This window comes from Sinohyriopsis cumingii, chromosome 18, assembly GCF_028554795.1.
Source record: "Sinohyriopsis cumingii isolate HCF-2022 chromosome 18, ASM2855479v2, whole genome shotgun sequence".
Classification (NCBI taxonomy): domain Eukaryota; kingdom Metazoa; phylum Mollusca; class Bivalvia; order Unionida; family Unionidae; genus Sinohyriopsis; species Sinohyriopsis cumingii.
The window spans coordinates 1,657,849-1,681,420 of NC_142978.1; the positions used below are offsets into that span (position 1 = coordinate 1,657,849).

At 34.9% G+C, this 23,572-nt stretch overlaps 1 protein-coding gene across 19 annotated transcripts in view; it reads right to left on the minus strand.

Annotated features, from left to right (window-relative positions):
- LOC149775957 (uncharacterized) overlaps nt 1–23,572 on the minus strand; it is a 185,836-nt gene that overhangs the window by 77,136 nt on the left and 85,128 nt on the right. For 12 of the 19 annotated variants that reach the window (XM_089940787.1, XM_089940793.1, XM_089940788.1 and 9 more), the window contains 2 exons: nt 22,156–22,392; nt 7,363–7,591 (listed from right to left, as the gene is read on the minus strand). In XM_089940787.1, coding sequence (XP_089796913.1) covers nt 7,363–7,591; nt 22,156–22,376 — 450 coding nt within the window. In that variant the 5' untranslated portion in view covers nt 22,377–22,392. Of the gene's footprint in view, nt 1–862; nt 887–7,362; nt 7,592–7,648; nt 7,887–22,155; nt 22,393–23,572 lie in introns of those variants that run through there. The other 7 variants (XM_089940789.1, XM_089940784.1, XM_089940785.1 and 4 more) reach the window with 3 other exon arrangements.

The following is a 23,572-nucleotide window of genomic DNA, read 5'->3' on the forward strand; positions in this document are numbered from 1 at the left end:
GTTTTGAAAACAATACAAACAATGTCAGTCAAATCCAATTAAATGAAAGTTTAGGATCATACAATTTTGGAGAATGATGACTAAAAATCAAATGACTAGGTTTTATTTTCCCTGTTTATCTTCAAACCAAGTACAACCATGTACTCAATTCCCCATTCACTTAAATGCAGGGCCATCTCAAATAGCTATCTGGGAATGTAATTTTGTTCACAATGAAAATGGCATGTGGCCAATTTAATTTAATTTGGATCTGCTGAGTACAGGTCTACAGAATGCATCATATATCCCAACAGAACTGTCCTTGTGATGGACTTTACAATGACCAAATCGGACACTGAAAAATTCTGCTAAGCAAAAAGAATCTCATACAAGGTGAAATGCTCAGAATTTTGACATTTGGATCAAATTGTGAGTCAGAGTTTGAATTTCAGATGATTTAGCAGGTTTAAAGTTGTTCCCTTCTTATTCTAGTCCAACATAGTTCACATTTGCCATGTTTGTTTCTTTTACAAAAGTGCAACCAAACTCATAAGGTAAACAAACAACAATTTTCTATTTGAATGTTCACCCCAAAAATGTATTCAGATTTGAATGTTCAATTATTCCAATCTGTTCTATTATCTGTATCAGCTTGGCTATAGTATCATGGAATACCAGACATCTAAGGCAAAAAAGAAACATCAGGAGCCATCACATGATAGTGTTATACATGTATATCCAAATTGTGTGTTATAACCAAGCATATTACCTCAGGGTTCCTCAATACAACAGAATGCTTGTAATTAAATCAGTCCTGTAACTGAATGAGCAAATGAATTTACTGATGTAAAATAAACAGATCATTGGGACACATGCTTATCACCTGATTTATCTAATTCCCCATGGCCTGTGAGAGGGCTGTCAAATAAGGCTTCATACCAGGACAAGTTGCTTTGTGTTGCACAATGTGGTACAACATCTCTGAGCCAAAAATACACAGTATATACTCACTTATAAGAGGAGTCCAGCTGCAAACTGCACAAATCCAGATCTGCCATCACATGACGCTCTGGCAGATCTGGGTCTATGAATTTTGTTAGGAGTAATCAGAAGAACAAACAGCATAGACCCGTATCTGCAGGTACATTATGCTGCATCAGATCAGGATCTTTGTTGCTTGCACTCAACTAGTAAGCATGTAAATGGCAGATCAGAAGCTAAATTTTGCTCAAATTTTGCACCTATACTACATATAATAAAATTATTCAGTTTTTAGTGTATCATACAATAGTCTCTTTTTCAAAAGGTTGTGGCTGGAGCTAAGATAAAATTCTGGCAAGGTCCATTACAAAGACAAGAGAACATGAAATTCTTTTACAAAAACAAAGATTGCACAGGCAGCTGGATTCACTCATGCAGAATTTAGTGGGTTTTTTAATCAACATATTACAAACTGTATTTAAAAAAACTTCCTAAAACAAAAATATACTACATGTACATGATGAACTTCTAAATAAATGTAATGCAGAGAAATGCAATAATTTCACATGTATTCCTGGTAGGAAAAGGCCAAATGTATTCATTTTACTGAGGATATATGTACAGGAATTATATTCCAGTGAATGAGTCACTGTATTTATTTGTTCAGGGTTTAAATTATATCAACTATATTCCCAAACACTGCATATGAACTGTATAATATATATATATATATATATATATATATATATATATATATATATATATATATATATATATATATATATATATATATATATATATATATATATCTGTCTGTGTGTGTGTGTGTGTGTGTGTGTGTGGTGTGAACAATATATTACCTATATACCTATACAATGTATGAACTATATACCTGTACAATGTATAAAAACTATTACTGTAACCCTGAATGAACTATATACCTGTACATGGCATAGTAATTATATACTGTAAATAATTAGTGTATTTCACCTGTGAGGGGAAGCCTCATAAATTTGTCATTTTAATATGGTATCATATGCTGGCAGTCTAACAAATCTTGGTGTTATGGGTAAAGGAAAAAACAATGGTTCATACACCCTGAGGTATCTGGGACTAGCTTTTCAATCCCAGAATTTCTTAAATTCTATTTGATACATGTGATGAATAGATGGTCTGAACAGGAATGGGAGTAAATGGATAAAATTTTGTCATACATTAACAAAGAAGAGTGACTTTTGAACATAGTTAAACAGTTATCCTCACAATAACAATTGCCTTCATAGTCCCTGACTAAAACGTGTCTCACTATACCATAGTTCTTCATATAACACAAATATATCAATGGGAGACTAGAGTATTATGATGGATCATGTTATAACAGGGTCCCTAACTTAATGTCAGAATGGCAATGAGAGACTAGAGTATGATAGTCTTGTTATAACAGGGTCCATCATATAACATGAGTATGACAATGATAATTGATCATGTTATAACAGGGTCCCTAACTTAATGTCAGAATGGCAATGAGGGACTAGAATAGGATGGCTTTGTTATAACAGGTCCATCATATAACATGAGTATGTCAATGATAATCGATCACGTTATAACAGGGTCCATCATTTAACATGAGTATGGCAATCAGGGACTAGAGAATGATAATGGATCATGTTATAACATATATAATATGAGCATGGTCATGGATATCATATTAGCAGGGTCCTTGTACAACACAAAAAGTATGGTCATGGATCTCGTGTTAGTAGGGTCCTCATACAACACAAAAAGTATGGTCATGGATCTCATGTTAGCAGGGTCCTCGTACAACACAAGAAGTATTCTCATGGATCTCATGTTAGCAGGGTCCTCGTACAACACAAAAAGTATGGTCATGGATCTCATGTTAGCAAGGTCCTCATACAGTACAAAAAGTATGGTTATGGATCTCATGTTAGCAGGGTCCTCACACAGTGCAAAAAGTATGGTCATGGATCTCATGTTAGCAGGGTCTTCATACAATGTAAGTATGGTCATGGATTTCATGTTATAACACGGTCCTCATACAACACAAGTATGGTCATGGATCTCATGTTAACAGGGTCCTCGTACAACACAAAAAGTATGGTCATGGATCTCATATTAGCAAGGTCCTCATACAGTACAAAAAGTATGGTTATGGATCTCATGTTAGCAGGGTCCTCACACAGTGCAAAAAGTGTGGTTATGGATCTCATGTTAGCAGGGTCTTCATACAATGTAAGTATGGTCATGGATTTCATGTTATAACACAGTCCTCATACAACACAAGTATGATCATGGATCTCATGTTAGCAGGGTCCTCGTACAACACAAAAAGTATGGTAATGGATCTTGTGTTAGCAGGGTCTTCATACAATGTAAGTATGGTCGTGGATTTCATGTTATAACATGGTCCTCATACAACACAAGTATGATCATGTATCTCATGTTAGCAGGGTCCTCATACAACACAAAAAAGTATGGTAATGGATCTCATGTTAGCAGGGTCCTCATACAACACAAGTATGATCATGTATCTCATGTTAGCAGGGTCCTCATACAACACAAAAAAGTATGGTCATGGGTCTCATTAGCAGTGTCCTTGTACAACACAAATAGCAAAGCCATGGATCTCTCATGTTAGCATTGGATTCATACAACACAAGGTCATGGATCTCATGTTATAACAGGGTCCTCATACAAAACAAGTATGGTTATGGATCTCATAGTTGGGTCATCATACATCACAAGTATGTTCATGGATTTCATGTTAGCAGGGTCTTCATACAACACAAGTATGTTCATGGATTTCATGTTAACAGGGTCTTCATACAACACTAGTTGGTCATGGATTTCATGTTAGCAGGGTCTTCATACAACACTAGTTGGTCATGGATCTCATGTTAGCGGGGTCCTCGTATAACAAGTATGGTCATGGATCTCATTTTAGCAGCTTCTCTCATGTAACACATTAATAAATCTCAGTACAGCAGGAGGCCTCATCCCACATGATACACAAGTATAGTAACAGATCTCAGTATATCAAGGTCACTCATATAACACTGAAATTTGGTAACTGATTTCAGCATAGCATGGTCCCTCATATAATACAAGTATGGTAATGCATCCCAATATAACAGAATCCCTCATATAACATGAGTACGCTAATGGACTTCAATTTTGGCAATGACTGTAGTGCAATACCAAATCAACCTCAGTATAGGGTGACTTAACATTCTGCACCTTTATATAGCATTGAACCCTGTACATTGTTCCAGTGGAGATACACTGTACAGTGTTCTAGGAGTGCATCTCCACTAGAACACTGGACAGCTGTGTCACACTTTATCCACATACATGTATCAGGGGAAGGAAAGGGTGAGGCCCAATTATTGTAAGAACTTCATTATTTTTAGTTTTCTACTCTGCCTCCAGTGAGTGATTTTATTTTTTATTTTTTTTACCCTGGCAGCAAGTATTTGCTACCTAAAAAACAAATGAACGGAAACACACAAGTCGATCACAGATGTTGATGGTACTCCAAATTTACTGTCTGTTAGAAACAACAATCAAATTATACCATGGCCAAAGGAAATGTTTTAAAAAGAAGTTTTCAATATACTGTTCCACTGGTATGGAACAACATTCCCAGTGACAGAAGTCAGGCTCCTAGCATTCTACTTTTCATAATCCATGTCTCAAATGGATGAAATTTTTAGACAACTAAACGGTTCTAGTAAAAACAATGAATATTGCCTGCTTTTCTGTATTTTTTTTTTTTTTTTTCACAGCTAATTTTTTCAGTGCAAGATGAAATTTTATATTTTATATAATGTTTATGTGTTTACAGATGACTGTGTATGTTCCAGGCTGATACTTTCATTTTTAGAATCAATTCTTTAGCGTCAAGCTAAATTTATGACATGTTGTATCTACTATTTATCACATAGTTGGTACACTGTACCTATAGTGTATGCAGTTTATATCACTTTATGTGATTGTGATTGGTCAAAATAATCCCATAAAATTCTTGTGTAATATTCTTTTACTGGTTGGTTGTGATCATGGGAAAGTTTCATTACACTGCCTACTGGAACTTTTTGATTTTACTTTACTACTAACATTTTGGCAGCCATTTTTTTCAATCAACTGCCCAAAAGGAATTATGGCAGAAAGACACGTCTGTCTGAATATGGTCTATTTACCCCACATGGGCTTGTAACACCATGTATTTATCATATGCTGCAAAATGGCGTTAAATGCCTAACAACAACAACAAGAAAAAAAACTAGAATTGTTCTATTTATGCATTTGTGTGAAAAGTGGTCGGTTATACCTGTAACATGGAATCCACCCTATATACAACAGTGGTTCAAATATTAACTTAAAGAAGAATAAACTCACCCCTGTTCACAAAAGAATGTGGACATAAACCGCACTCCAAACGGAAACAAACGTTAGCCAACCTCAGCATGTTTATGCCTTAAAATAGCTCATCTGATAAAATTCCTAAATTTGTCTATGTCTACAACAGTCTACTGTTCCAAATCGAATATTGCAAATATCCGGTTATAAATACATTACTGTAAATCTGGAATATCTGCATCTATAAATCATCCATTCACACATCCAACATTACTATATGCTCGTTTTTTTCTCTGTTAACTTTGCATTCTCAGAAATGTTCAGTATTTTACAATACTGAACTCGCACGCAACTTCATATTGCACTCATAAAGGACTATTTTCTATTGTGAACAAACAATGGATGCAGATGGCCAGCACTTTTTGTAATCAAATCATGTACACTCACATACATGGTTTACATTTTGGTTGATTACATTTGTTTCTGAATGAACTAAAGCAGATGTTTCGTGGACTGCCACATACCAGCTGCCAAGGCTTGCAAGAGATGGACATTATTCAACTTGTTTCGTAAACTCAATATTAAATCATTACCCATTTGAGATCCTTTATATATATTTTACATAACAGCTAAAAGGCATCAAGGTTATAATAATAATAATAATAATTATTATTATTATCCTCTATATATATTTTACATAACAGCTAAAAGGCCTCAAGGTAAAATAGTTCTGTAACTAATCAAGTTATCATCTCTAAATAAAGTATATTATTATTATTATTATTATTATTATTATTATTACCTTGATGGAATGCTAATGGCTTTTGGCACAAATGGCAGATGCATATGGCATCAGTTAAGATACCAATCCCATGTCCGTTTTATCATTTAGGATAGTATGTATGTACATTATCAGTGGGAGTGTGTATACAGATGAGTGTGAGCTATACAAGCAATGTCAGGGGAGGTGGCGGGGGCCAGCGTTTGCAAATTGTAAAATGCATACATTCATGAACATTGACTATCAAATCAGATTATGGGGTAAACCAAATTCCATTATCTATCCAGCAACGTGACTGTCTTGAAATTTAAGAAAACAAATTTTTTATAACTATAAAACATTATCTAAGCATATATGTTCAATAATGCAAAACATGTCCTAAAGCTGGCAACACCTGCAAAGATAAATATATATTATCACAGTAATGGGATCTTGTCAAGTTTTCTGCATCAGAAAATTGGGATCATTGTGTGTCAAGTCATGATACGAATTTTCAGATGCTGAGAACAAGAGGTGACCAAGCAATCAAGATCAAATTACTTTGATAATGATATTTTTGTCATATACCTATCAATTTTCCAATTATTTAATAACATAAACTATACTTGCCTGAAAAACAAAAGAAAACGCTGTACATTTCAACTCCATCCCAAATAATGAATTGAATTAAATATTAACCAGATGATATGAGCATGAATATTGCAGTTTATGAATGAACACATAAAACAACACACACATAAAACAAGAATCATTTTTCCCCATTAGAGACACAATTCTTATAGGCCAAGCTTATAGTGATTGAACTGTTTCTGGCAGGATGCTGTGAAAGACTCCAATGGGGACCTGATACAGGAATAAAGGCATCATTCTGACATTTATTTACAATAGGATTGGACAAATTATTGGAACTTGAAACAAATTTGTTTCATAAAATGTAACTTCCTTTTGCATGGCAAAGTGCAGCTTGTTCAGTTGTTACCAGGAAACCTGAAGGAAAATGGACGTACACTTCCATTTGACAGGATGGTGATACAAAAGCAAAATATAAGTGATATTTTCCAACTTCTAGGAAATGACATAAATTTCTGTCTCTATCGCTGTTAAAAATGGATGGAAGTATACAATTTTGTTTACACCTAATGTACATTAAGACTGATGTGAGATACAGTAACTGCATGCCATGTGTTTAATACATACCAGGCGCATGTACAAAAATTCAATCCCAATGAACAAATAAATACCTCAAACGGCTGAGCACTTTTTGACTTCTTTTTCTCCTCTTCCGTTTTCTTGGGAACAATTTGCAACAAGACTGTCCTATTCTCTGGAGTTGTCAGTGACCCCACTGTTTGGTGGGCCTTATAATCCACCATTTTTTTGCGATCCGGGGACAAAACACACAGTGTATGTTTGGTAGGGTTTAAACGACTGCTAGCTGCCAGGTTGACTAATAAGTCCATCATAGGTGTGCTGAAATAAGTACACAAACAAACATGTAGACATGCAAATAGGTGTAACAATTCTCACCTCATCTCCTTTGACATATCCTTCCTTCTTTTTGAGTGACACCTGCTTTTTCTTTAGGCTGAACATTGTCATTCAGGGTACATATTCCCACTGTGAAGTTGACAGGTAACTTTAAGAGAGGGTAAAGTCCCCTACAGTAACTTTTTGAGTTCTAGCTCTAACTCTGAGGCTCTACAAGTTCAAAATTGTGTTGGCATAGCTCACTCTCTCCCTCTTAAATCTTGCCATGGGCCTTGCATAGAACACTATCATACTAACAGAACAGTTTTCACCTGTTATACATATTAAGGTCACATGACTAGACTAGGTTGACAGGTTCTGTAGTATAGTCTGTTTCAAAATAAATTAATATAATCACATATGGACATTGTCTCTATGAGTAAAGTTGACAGGAATCATTTAATGGAACCACCAAGTACACAAGGCCACACAAAGTATGCTCCTAATTGTACTTGTCTACTGACATGAGACTGCAATCTGATATAGTTGTTTGGAAATTGGGGACTATAGTGTAATAAAGTTAACTGACGCTGTATACAGTGATAATATAATGCCAGCTGGTAGAGTAATAAAAGAACAACAAAATAAGGTGCAAAATAAATTCATTCTGTCTATATCCTATGCACTGTTTATATCATCTGAGGGAACACTTTCTTTTTTAAATAGAACCTATGGCTAATGAAATCTACCAATTAACCAATAATTATATTCAATTTGAGAAAAAGCAAACTTAGCAATCAAATAATCCAAGCTGAAGCCAACAGAGTTTGGTCTAACTGGAAATATTATATATGAAACAGCCTTTTAGGAAACTTAATTTAAATAAATTAATTACCAAATAGAGATTTCAACAAATGGTCTTGCACTGAGTTTGTAACTAATGGTCCTTTACAGAAATTGTAAAAAATTGGTCTTGTAATGAGTTTGTAACAAATGGTCATGTACAGAGATTGTAATAAATGGTCCTGTACTGAGTTTTGTAGCAAATGATTCTATACTGAAGTTCACAATTACTTTATTACCACAAAATTGTTGACTTCTCATCTGATCTTTTTTTTCTAAACTTGTGGAACGAAGATGATACTTACATGTATGCTCACAAGTCTAATTCACAAACAAACTGCACAGATCCAGATCTGCCACTGCACAAAACAGCAGCTCCATGTCAATGCAGTTTGTTGGGAATAATCAGCAGAACAACAGAGACCCAAATCTGCCATTGCAATGGCAGGTGAGGGTCTCTGTTTCAACATTCTTTATAATAAATAATGAATCCTACTATAACATAAAAATAAGACCCTCCTAAATACTATCATATAGGAAATGTCAGGCAGCATTTCAAATCAAGATAAGTATCTTATAAATAACATGTACACACATGAAATTATGATGCAGAAAGAAATTCTTGTACCTTACAGTAATTTACCTTAACAATGCAAACAGAAGTAGAACTGTATATAAATTCTAACCTCAAGTACAGGTGAAACTGTATGCTCCAACAAGGTGAAAATTACTTATTAAAAGGAGTATTTAGAGTTGCTTTGATAAAGAAAGTTTGATAACAATAATATCAATTTTAATGGGTCATAGAAGACATTTAATTATTGAAGGGTAAAGGTCAGAGCACTAACATGATTGATGGCAAATGAGTTCATCTTACAAATTTATTATCATGCAGTGCTATCTCCAGTCTTCCATTAAAAAGAAACCCTTTGTGCCTCAACGGTTGAATTTATAGTTTTTTTTACTAACACTGCCTATTAAATCATCATTTATTTTGAAATTATTACTTGCATCAGCATAATTAGGAATACGTACATTAAATTCCTTGAAATTATTACATTATTTTCATACTAATATTTTCTTAAGTGCTTAATGTAAAATTATATTTACATGTTCTTATTCAATATACACATACTGATATGTTACTATGGAAATAATACTGTTCCCATATAAACCAATCTTCAATTTTTTTTTATACTGCTTGCAAACTGGAGAAAGAAAACCAAAAGAATTGTCATTTTGACCCAGTTTTGCGTACATTTTTATCTGGCATCATTAATTAGTAGTACCATTATTCAATTTTCTTGTGCATTAATTTCTTTATGATTGATTGCCTAAATTATCTCTCAAAGTAGTGGTATCAGATGCTGAGGAAATGACCCATTTGTCCGAGTCATTAAGTTTTATTCTGTCGCCTCCTGCAGCCTTCAGATACATGTTTTTTTCATTTGCATCAAACCATCAGTCACCATCAATATGAAATATTATTTGTTACAATTTACTTGCTTCGATTTCAGGCAAAGCACATGGCTATATTGATAACTGAGAAGCATGTGGCATGGCCTTAGTGGTAAATCAAGTCTCCTGATGATATACTTGACTTTTACCGAATTCGGATGCAGAGAAAATGTCCATAAATGAAATTATTAATTTTTGGGTGCCTATGATGACGCACTGCTGATTTTTTTACATGCACCCTTCAGAATTTTACTGTGTTAAAAGGTATAAGGATACAGCCTGCAGACTAAAAGTCCCATTCATGTCAAAACAACATACTAAACTAAAAGTTCCATTCATGTTAAAACACGATATAAGACCAAATCCCATTCAGGTCAAAAGAACATGTTAGACTAAAAGTCCCATGCATGTTTAAGCATTTTAGACTGAGAGTCCATTCATGTCAAAACAATGTTAAATGAAAAGTCCCAATCCTATGTATAAAACATGTTGGACTAAAAGTCCAATTCATCTGTCAAAACATGTCCAACAGAAAGTCCCACTTATATTAATCCATTTTACAGTGCATCATAAAATGACTTGTTTAACTGTAAATAACATGTTGAAGAGTTAACAAATGTGCCTCTGCATATGCTAGGTAATTATTACAATGCTGTTGGGCATTTCTGCACAAATAAGGTTTCTGTCTCCAATACTGAAGAAAAACACTTACCGAATTCGACCGATTGATGAAAATAAAATAGTGCAATGCTTACAATCTGAAAAGAGGCAATTGTCACCAGAATATTCTGTTCAAATAATTTTAATTTTGGACACAGAGGATACCACCCCCACATTTTCCTGACTCACGATATGCTGGCCTATTCTGAGCACAGCTTTGAAAAGATGTGATGTTTATCCATCAGGCTACAGAAACGAAATACATTACTTTCAACTGTTTCTGTCAGCATTTCAGTCGAGTAATTAGGTCAGGTTTATATCTAGTTTTACAAAATTCAATGTAACAATGCCAATAAATGGCAAGAGATATTAAACAAACTAAACCGATCTTGTAAAAAATTTTAGTAAAGTTCAACATTTTAAAAAAAATAAGCTATTATGTGGAAGAGAAACAACAATGAATAGGATGTAATGTGTTTACAACGTCTTGTTTATGGGGAAGAATTACTAAAGAATTTAGAAACAGACTATACACCTGGCAGTTTCTTAAGAATGCCATTGTTGCAGTAAGTTGACACAATGGGTAGCAGATGATATTATATGAGTGGGACAACTTCTTGCAAAACTTGTATTAAGATGCAGAATTTTGTAAAGTATACATTTCCATCTTTTATACAATGTATTTATTTGTATGATTCTAAAAGATACATTGTAAATAGGATTTTCTGGGTTACAGGTATTAGGTCATGGAGTGGGTCTTCACATTGCCATTTGGAAATCATATTTTCATATGCCTTTCGAGTTGAAATGTCAGGTATTTTTTTACACTTTTCTTAAAGAATGATCATTCTTTCTTGATACAAAATGGATTTTTGACCCAAAATAGCACGTGATCCAATGTTTACAGAAATGATATATCGCTGTGCAGAATTACCCAACACGCAGAATTGGCCAACATGGTGGTATCTGTCAACAATTTCAAGGTTAAAAAAGAACTCTGCCAATATTATCAAGTTGTAAAATCAGACCTAAGTTGTGGTCAAGCTGTACATTACTATCACCATACTATGTAACTGCTAAGTTTTTTGTTTTACCAAGTCCGTCTAATCCTGATTATCAAGTGATCTACACCTTAGTCATCATCACAAAACCTCCAGTTTGAAAATTATTGAGTGCTATGGGTTTTACAATCGTGGTTGGGCATTAAACTGGGTCAAGAAAAGAGGTCAGATCTAATCCTTCCATTGATAAGGGTAGCCAATAATTTCTCCAATAGACAGTGCTTTCATTATGACATCATAGTGTGTGACATTCAATCAAGTTTCAAATCATGAAATGGATCACACCTCATCTAAAAATGTCCTCATATTTTAACACTGACTTTGTCACATGTATTTCCTAGGTTAATTATATAATGATCTTACAATAAATACTGATCAACAAGCTGTGAAATAAACTCTAAAACTGCCATTTAAAATTATGTGTAATCATACTCTCAAAAATGACACCAATCAATGAAATACATATAATCTTAACTGTACACCTACATGACCTGTGCAACGTTTACTTTAGTAACCTGACAGCTGCCATCATGGTAAGAAAATCTGATATTCATCCGTTAGATGAACCAAGTCAATTAACTGTTACTTCATTAAAAGTATGTTTTGGCACTTTGTTTTTCACCTAAAGATTGTTACAGCCAGGTATAATGGTTTATACTGATATGATTCATTACAAAAACAACTTACCTGTTGAAACCATTTGCATGCTATATGAGCACAAATACCCATATGCTTTCCATTCTGGTATCTGGGATAAATCATTTCAAATCAACATTAAACAAGATATACATGATATAGGCAGTAAATAATAAATAGAAAGATATATAAATTAGTTGGCATCATGCTGAGCATGACTCATCGTCCAAGACTTCTGGGTTCCATACCTGCCCAGGTTATCATTCAGATCTGTCCTAATATATATTTGTATAAAGAAAAAGGTTTTATTTTTATCTTCCGTATTATCTTTTTAAAGAAGGCAATTCTTGAAGCATCTCTTGAGCAATCTATTGTATTTTCCTACTGTAAGCAATACCAGCTTATGGCACAGCATTTTAGTCTTTCTGCAGATGCAAATAATTCTGCATATTCAATTTTTCATCTAACCCATCATGTCAAATATATGTTGCTTTAAAAAAAAATGTATCAATGAAACCAACAAAAGATGATGCCTATTCTGTAACTTACTTTTGTCAACATTAAATTATCTAAAGGTGAATATGTGACAAGGAATTAGTGCAGCTCTCTAAAAGACATTTATATCGACTTCTTGTCAATATTTTCCATAATGCTCAGTGAAATGGATGTTTTATATTGAGACATTCTTTCCATGGACAGCTAAATTGCAGTGACAAAAATTATTGTTACATGTTCTGACTGGGTCTATTGTATCTCCTTTTCAGGTAGAAGGGGTTTGAGGACAGGCTCAAATAGTCCCTAGTGAGAATGGGCTAGTTTGGGCACATGCTCTACCCTTGACCTTGCAAGTTCTTTAGTTAATTACAAATGGACAGGTGCCATTACACATTGATGGCATGTACACAACAGTGTACTGGAAATTGCCCTAGCTCATCTGCATGCTATGATGTGTGTCTGATGCTCCTCAGATTCCCCCTCCCTCTCCCCCATGGACTCTGGTGTAAATTTTTGCAAAATATATTTTCATTCTTCATGGATTTATATAATCTCACCCTACCATTATCTCAAATTAAATTTCTTTTGTGATATTTCAATGCATCTTCAAACTAATATCTTAAGAGAGAGAAAGGAAAGCCTCCTCACCCATGATCCCATACAAAGTTGGCAAGGATGTTTGTGCAGTAAATAACCACGTTTTTCTATTAAAAATGTATAGGATTAATGCATAAGATTACAAACAACATATTTCTGTGACATGACGAAATGACTTTATAAAATCAGATGGGTATCTAAGAAAATTTTAAACTATTAGCTGCTAATGGTCATTTATTTGTTTGGTTTCTTTTTTTAAAAAAACAGTAGCAAAAATTATAAAAAATCAAGAGTCCCTAACGGAACTAATTTCCTACCGGGCAAGAAGAATTTCCAGGAATTAAAGATATGACCATTTCTTCCTTTTAACTGCTGTGTTTTCAAACTATCTCTTGAAACACGATATTCTTTAACAATAACAAAATTTTTAAAATTAGCTACTATGGTGGACATACTGAGTGTCAGATTGGCATCAATTTGATTTATGTTAGTTACTTTTTGGATTGAGTTCTGCATTTGTGCATTGTCTAAATGTTGGATTGTGACAAATGCTGTACATTCCAGTGTGCCTGATGTCAACATTGTGTCTGCAGTGTGCATGAAAAAAATGCACCCCCCCCCCCTTGCTGTTCCTCTTCACAAAGTCAAACTCTACCACTTCTAAAATTTCGTTTTGCTGGAATCTGCTCATTCACTGAGCCTCATCCTTCCCTGAATTGCTGCTGTGTTTCTTTGTTTCTTTAACGTGTTTTCTTCAGATTTACCTTACTTTAAGCAAACTGTTTTGTTCCACTTCATACAAATCTGCCTAATTGGTTCTCCAGCAAACCATTTTTACCACATCATGACCTTAGCTACTGTCAATGAATTATGTAATCTGTGCTTGGGTGGATGTTTTTTTTTTTACCACTAAGCTGTTTATTCACCTCTGTAACAAACACATTTTATAAAACTGCTCCATGTCAATATTTTTTTTATATTAGCATTAAGAATATCTGCATATTGTTTATACAATGGCAGGGCATATAATGTGATGTCAAGAAAGGTCTCTATTGTTTTTAAATTTCTTTTTACAAAGATTGCTGAAAATTGTGTTCTGCTAGACACAACCTTGACAGGCAGGAGTAAACAAAATCTTGCATTTTGCTCTATGTCTTGTTCTGATAGAAACAGTCAAACCCTTTGGTCCAATAAATTCAAGAATGTCCATTATTGGTATATGTTTACAAGTAACTAAAACTGATTTGTTTTATGAAACAGACTATGCATTCTGGGATATCTGTTCAACAGAAATGGCTATAGTCACTCAGGTATGACCACATACCTGTAGTTGGCATTATTCAGTGTGGTGATGTGAACAACTAAGAAGCTATCAATAAACTATGTGAGGTAATTTGCAGTCTCTGTTGAAGGTTGACATTCAAATTAAGGGTCCAGTCAGGTGAATCACAAATGTGCCTTCAGGAATTATACTATGCTTTTTGTTATCATACTCAATTATTCCCAGACCTCTTTATAAACAAAAATTAAGTAAATATATCTGACAGTTGACAGTGGCAAAATCTGCTCTGTGTGGAGGCTAGTATATCCAAGGGGTTGTGTCAGCTGGAAATTCTCGAGGTAACAATGTTCTTTACAATCACTATAGCTCATGGATCATGGTCATACTTTCACATAACTGTTTTTATTGGAGTTTTTTTCTCTCCAAGTATACAAATGGTACTTGATATGCCATTCTATTGACCTTTCCCTGCTAATGACCTTGACATTCTAGCTAGAGACTTGACTATTTTATAACATTAATAATGACAGCCTGGATATTGCAAGATACCATTAACTTAAATTACCCATGGTTAAAACCTTGACCTTCAAGTGTGAGATATTAGGCTACCAAAGATATATAAATGAGCCAAAACTGGATTAAAAGTTACACATGTACATGAATAGAGATTACTATTTTTGCTTGCTCTAACAATGAGAAAGATATTAAAGACTGATATGAGACACACTATCAATGCATATTATAATTTACTAAAATCTCTAATGATTCAAACAAGTATCCTCAAAACAGGGATACCAAATCAAAGAATTTTATTTTCCCCTGCTGTGACCTTGACCTAGGGCAGGAGGCAAGGCTAAGGTATGTGCCACAGGCTATATGTAATATATAATTGACTAAAACTTCATTAAGTTTTCTAGGTGATTCAAAACTTGTACTCCAGACAGAGAGGTCACAGAATTCCCATTTTGTTCTTTGTCCTGACCATCACCTTGAGGTAGGGGTGTGTCTATGTAATGTGACACACCATCTATACATTATAAATCGGTAAAATTTCATTAAAATATCTTCACCAATTCAAAACTGGATGTTCAGGGGTTCATATGTTATATGATGGATAAGGATGCAAGTCACAGAATTAGTCTATCTTTGACCATGACCTTGAGACTGGGGGCCCTTGGTAGGTACACAACACACCATCTAGTCACAATATATACTTTGGCAGAGTTTCAAGAAAATCTCTCCAAGGTTACAGACCAGACAAGCAAACATAAACAGATGGATGGACATATGTCTTATGTTTTGTGTTTAGGCTCAAATAACCAGCAACACAAGAAAGAGTGAAAACAACAAGCTTTGACAAATTTAACAAATAATTTATTTCCCTGGAAAATTTCTGTAAAAATGGAGAACAAAATAAGAACTTACAGTTTTAAGAATAAAATCCAAAAATAATCCAAGAATAATCCACAAATAAAATTGTACAAGTCCTAATAATAAAATGTTCTAATGATTTCAAGTTCGAGTCCCAACAAAGAATCCAAGATGGAAGGCAATGACATATACTGTAACTTGTACTGTGTTGAAGTCTACAGTTCCTTGTAGAAACACAATAATTAATCCTCCGGTCTTGGAAATCCAAATAAAATTTTAAGAAATGTTTTTGTTCAAGAATTCTGTACAAGCACAAAGTATTTCCAGAGAAACCAATTAATCCTTTACAATCCGAAAAATTAAAATAAAACAAAAACTCAAAAATTCAATATTGGTCACAATAGAAGAAAACAACTAGGCATCAAGTGTTTAAAAGCGCAAAAACTCTTCAGTTCTCTCTCTAAAGATTACTATTAATACTAAGTATTTCACAATTTTGGAAATACCTAATTGCAAAATAGAGAATCACATGATCAGGTTTACATGTAAAAATCATGCAGCCCCTGTATGTCCTTGATAAGAACATATCATTTTACTCTGAGAATAAAAGTTGTTTACTTGACCCTCAATCGAGGACAGGAATTAAGTCAAAAATAGAAACAGTGTTTCTATTATTTAGGCAATTATGGAAAGGTCAAACTGAATTTTCTGGAAAATATCAAATTCCTAGTAAAAAAATTACATTACATTGGCATGTAAAGAAAATAAAAAGATTCAAAAACCCACAAACAATCAAATCAAATCAAACACAAATTAAATATAAAATAAAGGGGAATAAAAAAAATTTTAACATTATCGGGAGCCACTGGGAAAATAATACAAGTTATATAGAATGAACTGTGTATCATGTAGAGGTGTGGTCTATTATCAGTATGCCAGTTTACATTAATATTTTTTTCCAGTGGTATTAGTACCACCATGCTTATTTTAATGTACTGGTACTTCATTAGTTTTTATCAGCATGGAATGTAAGGAAATTCCCAGATAACCCAGTTGTAATCAGCATGGAATGTAAGGAAATTCCCAGATAATCCAGTTACAATCAGCATGGAATGTAAGGAAATTCCCAGATAATCCAGTTACAATCAGCATGGAATGTAAGGAAATTCCCAGTTACAATCAGCATGGAATGTAAGGAAATTTCCAGTTACAATCAGCATGGAATGTAAGGAAATTCCCAGTTACAATCAGCATGGAATGTAAGGAAATTCCCAGATAATCCAGTTACAATCAGCATGGAATGTAAGGAAATTCCCAGATAATCCAGTTACAATCAGCATGGAATGTAAGGAAATTCCCAGTTACAATCAGCATGGAATGTAAGGAAATTTCCAGTTACAATCAGCATGGAATGTAAGGAAATTCCCAGTTACAATCAGCATGGAATGTAAGGAAATTCCCAGATAATCCAGTTACAATCAGCATGGAATGTAAGGAAATTCCCAGATAATCCAGTTACAATCAGCATGGAATGTAAGGAAATTCCCAGATAATCCAGTTACAAATTTAATAATATTAACAGCATGTTTTCTTTTTTCATGACAAAATAATATAAAAAAATTCTTTAAAAAAACAGTTAAATTTCTCACAAATTAAATCTGAATATTACAAACTATATTTATGTTCCTTTAAACACATGATTGGCATGTCACATGTGCCAATGTGATGGCCAAATGTTTGTTAGGAAAGATATTTGTTCCAAAAAAATGTTAGATTAAGAAAGAAAAAAATGTCAATTTTGGGGTGATTTTCTATAGTACAAGTCCCATGGGTCATGAAAGCATTCAACACAGACTATTTCAGTAATGGGTGTAAATTTTTAGAATTTGATTCTACATACCTTTAAATGGCAAGTATTCACTTCAATCAGATTCATATATATCCATATTTCTTTGGAAGGTCATTATTTAAATGCCCCGAGAGTAGCATAATCAATGTTAAAGTATGTAGACAATTTTTGGAAGAAATTAACCTAAAAGTGTGATCCAGTACAATCCGGATTGAATGTTACGTGCTGTGATGTCACAATAGAAGCTATGCATATTGATAAACAAATTCATATTACCCTTGATTTTGATGATTCCACTAACCTGCTCTTATTTGGACCAAAGTTTAGTATGTGGCCACCATTGTAAAAGTCCACAGCGATAGTTAATTTTCATCTGGAATTTTCTTGGTGACAGTTAAGGTGCAGATCATTCAATAATCAGGACTGAATAGACTTTGGTTAAAGAAAATAAGTGTTAAATTTTAAAAGAACAATTTATATTTAATTTAAAATGAGTAAATGCGCATGTCACGTTTGCCTGCCCGCGATTACGTAAGTCAGGAACAAAGGAATGGGTTAGCGCCATGAGTATGTCGACCCTGCACTGCCGTGGCGATTCGTGTTTGTACAAGGGTTCTCTTCGTTACGTGTCAAAACTAACATGTAGACGTTAGAAGCTTTATGCTAGAACAAAGGACCCTTGTTGCTGTTGTAAATCTCCCGCTTTGACAGATGGCCTGAGGCTCGTCTGTTAAGATGGACCGACTGGGGTAGAATTGATATCCAATCAGAACTGAGAAAGGGTGGGGCCATCAATTCGAACCAGAATTTAAGTCATTTGGACTGGGAACGAATTAGTCATTGTGAAGCATCGTGCTGACAAGTTGTAGCAATAACTCCAGGAGCCACTCATGATTTGGCGGGAAAAGAAACCTTGGTACATTCAAGGACAGAAAGCTTCGTAAAGGTCAGTGAGTTATTTGCTCAATTGTTGCAGAATGTTACGGCATTGTAATTGTAATTATGTGCAGTATGTATATTTACTTACTAGAATCGTTAGTACATAGAATTACCTTTGTATTGTTTAATTTACATGAGTACTTGAGAAATGAGCTGATTATGTAGATTGCTCGCTCGTCAGAATTAATATTGTAATTCGCTATTTAGTTACTTCGTGGTAAACTAGTGTATTTATTTATGTGATATTCTAGATTTTGCAATTGTTGAATTAAATTGTAACTTTGGAAATGGTTGCAGTGTGTAAATTTAAATAATATGGATATTTGAATATTTGTGTGAGTGTATGTACAGAAATGCGTCGGATTGTTGTGATATTGTTGAGAATAATAAGATTAAGAATATATATATATATATATTGATGTGACGCAATTTAGTGATTTCTGTATGATAAGTAGGATACCGCTCTTATTGCAACGTTGTTTCTTTAAGAACGTCTGGGTTTTTTGATGTGCACAAATGCGTGACCGAAGATGTAGATAGCCTTTATCTGATGACTGATTGTTGATGTAGTGTGAGGCGAGATGGCTAACACAAATGCTAACGTCCTTGTGTTTTTCGTAGAAAGCTTTTGGGGACAGAACTACCAGGTAGTTAAGTCCCGAGTCTCAGAGACAGGAAAGAACAAGGCAGTAGGCTGAGAACAAGCCTAGTTGCTGGAGAAAGAGAGAGAGAAGGAGGAGGAGAAAAGGAGACAAAAGGGTTAGAGGATAGGAAGAATCAGAGTACGGAGAACGCCAGAAGGTGGAAAGGAATTGGCAGAGTAAACACAGATGAGTAGAAACCAAGTACAGGGGAAGGCCATCTCACACTAAAATCACATGATGAAATAGGTTGTTACATGGTCGAGAGGAAGAAGATTGGTTGAGAAATTAATATCGTTTAATTTGTATTAAACTGTTATTCTTTTGAATTTCAACTTTGTGTTCTTAATAATTTAACTGTCGGTATTGCTGACTGGGGGCTTGGAGCTTTACCTCTCTCTATCACTAATTTCACTTCCTACAAAAATGAGCCAGGGTGGGAATTCCATAGTAATTCAAATAAATATTGGGAGCACCCCACCCCAACGCATAACAGTGGGTCACATAGAACTTCACAGCGCATACATGAGCCATGTGACTTGTACTATTGCTTATGCTGATATGTTAAGTGCATGTATTCCTTTGTAAGACTGCACAATCATTATATGATTTTCAGGACAGCTGTTGTCAAAACAGGGACTTGAAGCTCTAGTGGCTGAGAAACATTTCCAGAAATCCATGACAAGTCAATTTCTTGTTTTTTAACTGCCAAGTATCAAAAATCATCTTTACTATTCAAAAGAACTCCAACGTACCAAATTTGGTAACAAAATAATTTCTTACATTGTATCGGACTTGATATGTTTACAAGATACATGTAACTGCAAGACCAAATTCTTTGTCATTGCCACTAACAATAAATATATTTTTGGTAGAAAAGCGTTCAACTTGTCACAATGTCAAGACATACCTATGTGCTAATTTGTTTTGTTAAATCTATCATTAATATTTTTCTTTCAAGAAGCAGTTATGTACTGTAGCACTATTTAATGGATCCATCAGATAATGTCCACAACCTGAATCTGATAAAAATCCATTCTCAGTTGTTTATGTTGTCATGCTGACATGCAAGTACAGCTAAAATCCATTGACTTTATACTCAGTGTTGGAGCATGACTATCAACTTGTTCATCGAACTGCTACTAAATATAACGTCTAAGTGAATGTATTCGTAAGCTCAATAATGTACCAAAATGCAAACAATGACCTCTGTATCGTTAGTGGTCTGGCCAGTAAGTATGTTTTTTGAGGTACTGATGTACTTGCTTATAAGGCGAGTCCAACTACAAACTGCACAGGCAAAGATCTGCTGTCACATAATGCATGGGCATTTCTGTGTCTGTGCAGTTTGTTAGAGGTATCAATATAACAAACAACAAAGACCCGGATCTGCTGGAACATTATGTGACCGCAGATCTGAGTCTGTGCAGTTTGCAGTTTGCTCGACTTAAAAGTGAGTATATATGGTAGCTCTGAGGATACTGTACACTGAGGATTCTAATAATGTGCAACTGATGTACCTTGGTTGGAAGCTGGTCTCCACAACTCCAATAACATCATGAATGTTTCATCCCCATTATCAAATGCTAAATGGTTCAGGTGAAATTCCTGACTCAGAAATTAATTTCTTCTTTAACAAACAATCATAGACAACTTTCTGATTACTAAGCTTTGTGTGTGTGTGTGTGTGTGTGTGTGTGTGTGTGTGTGTGTGTGTGATTTGGATTTTTAATGTAGCTTTAACAATTTTTCTGTCATATAACAGTATTTAGTGTTGTCAAGCACTGGGGCATCATGCCCCACCCAGTCACATTATCCAGTCAAAGGCTGACCATTCCTAATACCAAGCTCTTAATGCCGAGTGCCAAGAGAGGAAGCTGCTAGTACCATTTTTATAAGTCTCTGGTTTGACTCTGCTGGGGTTCAAACCTGCTACCTCCCACATCCAAGGCAGATGATCTTACCACCTAGGCCACCACAGCGGTCTCCAAGTTTTTGTATCCTCATACCAAAAACTAAATTTGTTTCATCACCAGTTACAGTCAGATCCGTAATGTATCAAGTCTGCGAACAACATTTGTTTGATGTCATATTCTCCTGTCAACCAGCTGCACCTCTGTCATATGACAAAATTACAGGTGTAGCATTGGCTGCTGAGGAAACATAAATCTTGTGTCAACAACACAACAGTGTCTTGAACCAGAGGATGAGGTAAAAACTACTGTAATGCATTGAAAATCTAATCATGTTAATGAACTTGGTACATAAAAACATGCTACCAAATTACATCTGCTTTCATTCTGTAATTTATGCACAATGTCCACAAGTTTGCCAGACTGGATGTACATATATGCTGGATGTATGCAGAGTGAGCATTCAAATTTTATCACTCTTGCAGCTGTTTTCTTCAAGACAATGTAACAATAGATTCTAACAAGAATTGACAATAAATGTTCCATGACATTTTCTGGATACAGTAAAACCTGTTTTTAGGGAACATTGATTTTGTGAGACTGGCTTCTCCATGCACAGTTTTATAGATTAATCAGTTGTATTATATTATGACCCATCATGAGAGACCATTATTTTCTGGCAGACTGGTTCTTCTGCTATGTTGATGTTTCCATTAAAAAAAGAAAACTTTACAAGAACAAACAGAAAGCAAATATCAGGTAATATAATAAAGAATGCCATAATAAATCACTGAAACATGTACAACTCTTTTTTATACTTACTTTGGCTCCACAGTAACTTGTTTTGTTGCACCACCTGGCATTAAGACGTTTAAGTCCACATTTTCTTCAACTACTTCATTCATATTTTCATCATCAGCTGGTTCATTGTTGTAAGTCAGTGGGGGGTGTCCCCTGCCATTGGTAGCCATGGCTTTCTTCCCTCCCACACCAGAAGGAGGGATCTTAACCTGCCCCCCTCCACTAGTGGTTGATCCACTCATTGCTGTTTGGCTCCTGCTAGAGATAAAAATGGAAAAAACAATTATAAGTAAATATGGTCATTGACCACAATCTACTGTTTGCCTTATTTTATCAACACTGTGTGTGTGTGTGATTTGGATTTTTAAGGTAGCTTTAACAATTTTTCAGTCATATCGCTATGAAGTCTGCAGTGTGACAGTTTATAGTGACATCAAGCACTGGGGCATCATGTTGCACACATGTAGCATGATGTCCCACCCAGTCACATTATCCTGACACCAGGCCGACCGGTACTAACACTAACCTCTTAATGCTGAGCGCCTAGCGAGGAAACTGTTAGTACCATTTTTGTAAGTCTTTGGCATGACTCAGCCAAAGATCGAACCCACGACCTCCCACATCCGGGGTGGACGCTCTAACCACTAGGCCACCGGAGTGGTCTGTTCTTCTGTACTGAGAACATTTTCATATATGCAACCTGAAACTAAACTTGATGGTGATTTGTATTACCGCTTTCAAAATGCATGAATTCTTACAAATTTCTCACAAATCGCATGATTATGCACCCTGGGAACATCTCTGCTGCAGCCATAGTGGCCATTATGGAATTCAGATTGGCACCATTTTCATTCCAGATCAAGTAGACATCACAAGAAGCCTTCCAGTGAAAACCATATGTTGATATGACTATCCATTTAGGAAGAGTAGGACTGGAAGATTTTCAAGATTGCTGCCATGGTGACCATACTGAATGTCAGATCAGCACCATTTTCTTCACTGGTCCAAAAGCAAGATACTGTACTTAAAAATTCTGGTAATGGTAGATGACAGAAACTCAAGTCATTGTGCAAAAATGAAATCTGATGCAAGTAGAGGGACATTTGGTTTCATGTTACAGCAGACAAGTAGGTTATGTAGTGCAAAGGCAACTGCAGTCAATACCTTGGTCAAGGAAATCCATGGTAGCCAATCCAGGCTTATCCCATAGTAGGATTTAGACCCACTCCCTTCTGTTGCATGTCAAGCATGCTAACCACTGAACCAACACACCTCCTGCCTCCATTAATACCCAATTACAACATGCGAGTTCACTGGGCTTATTCTTTATTCCAAACCTGCAGTACAGATGGACAACATAACACACACACACACTCTTGTATTAAAATCTGTACCATATGTACTCACTTATAAGTAGAGTCAAACTGCAAACAATAAA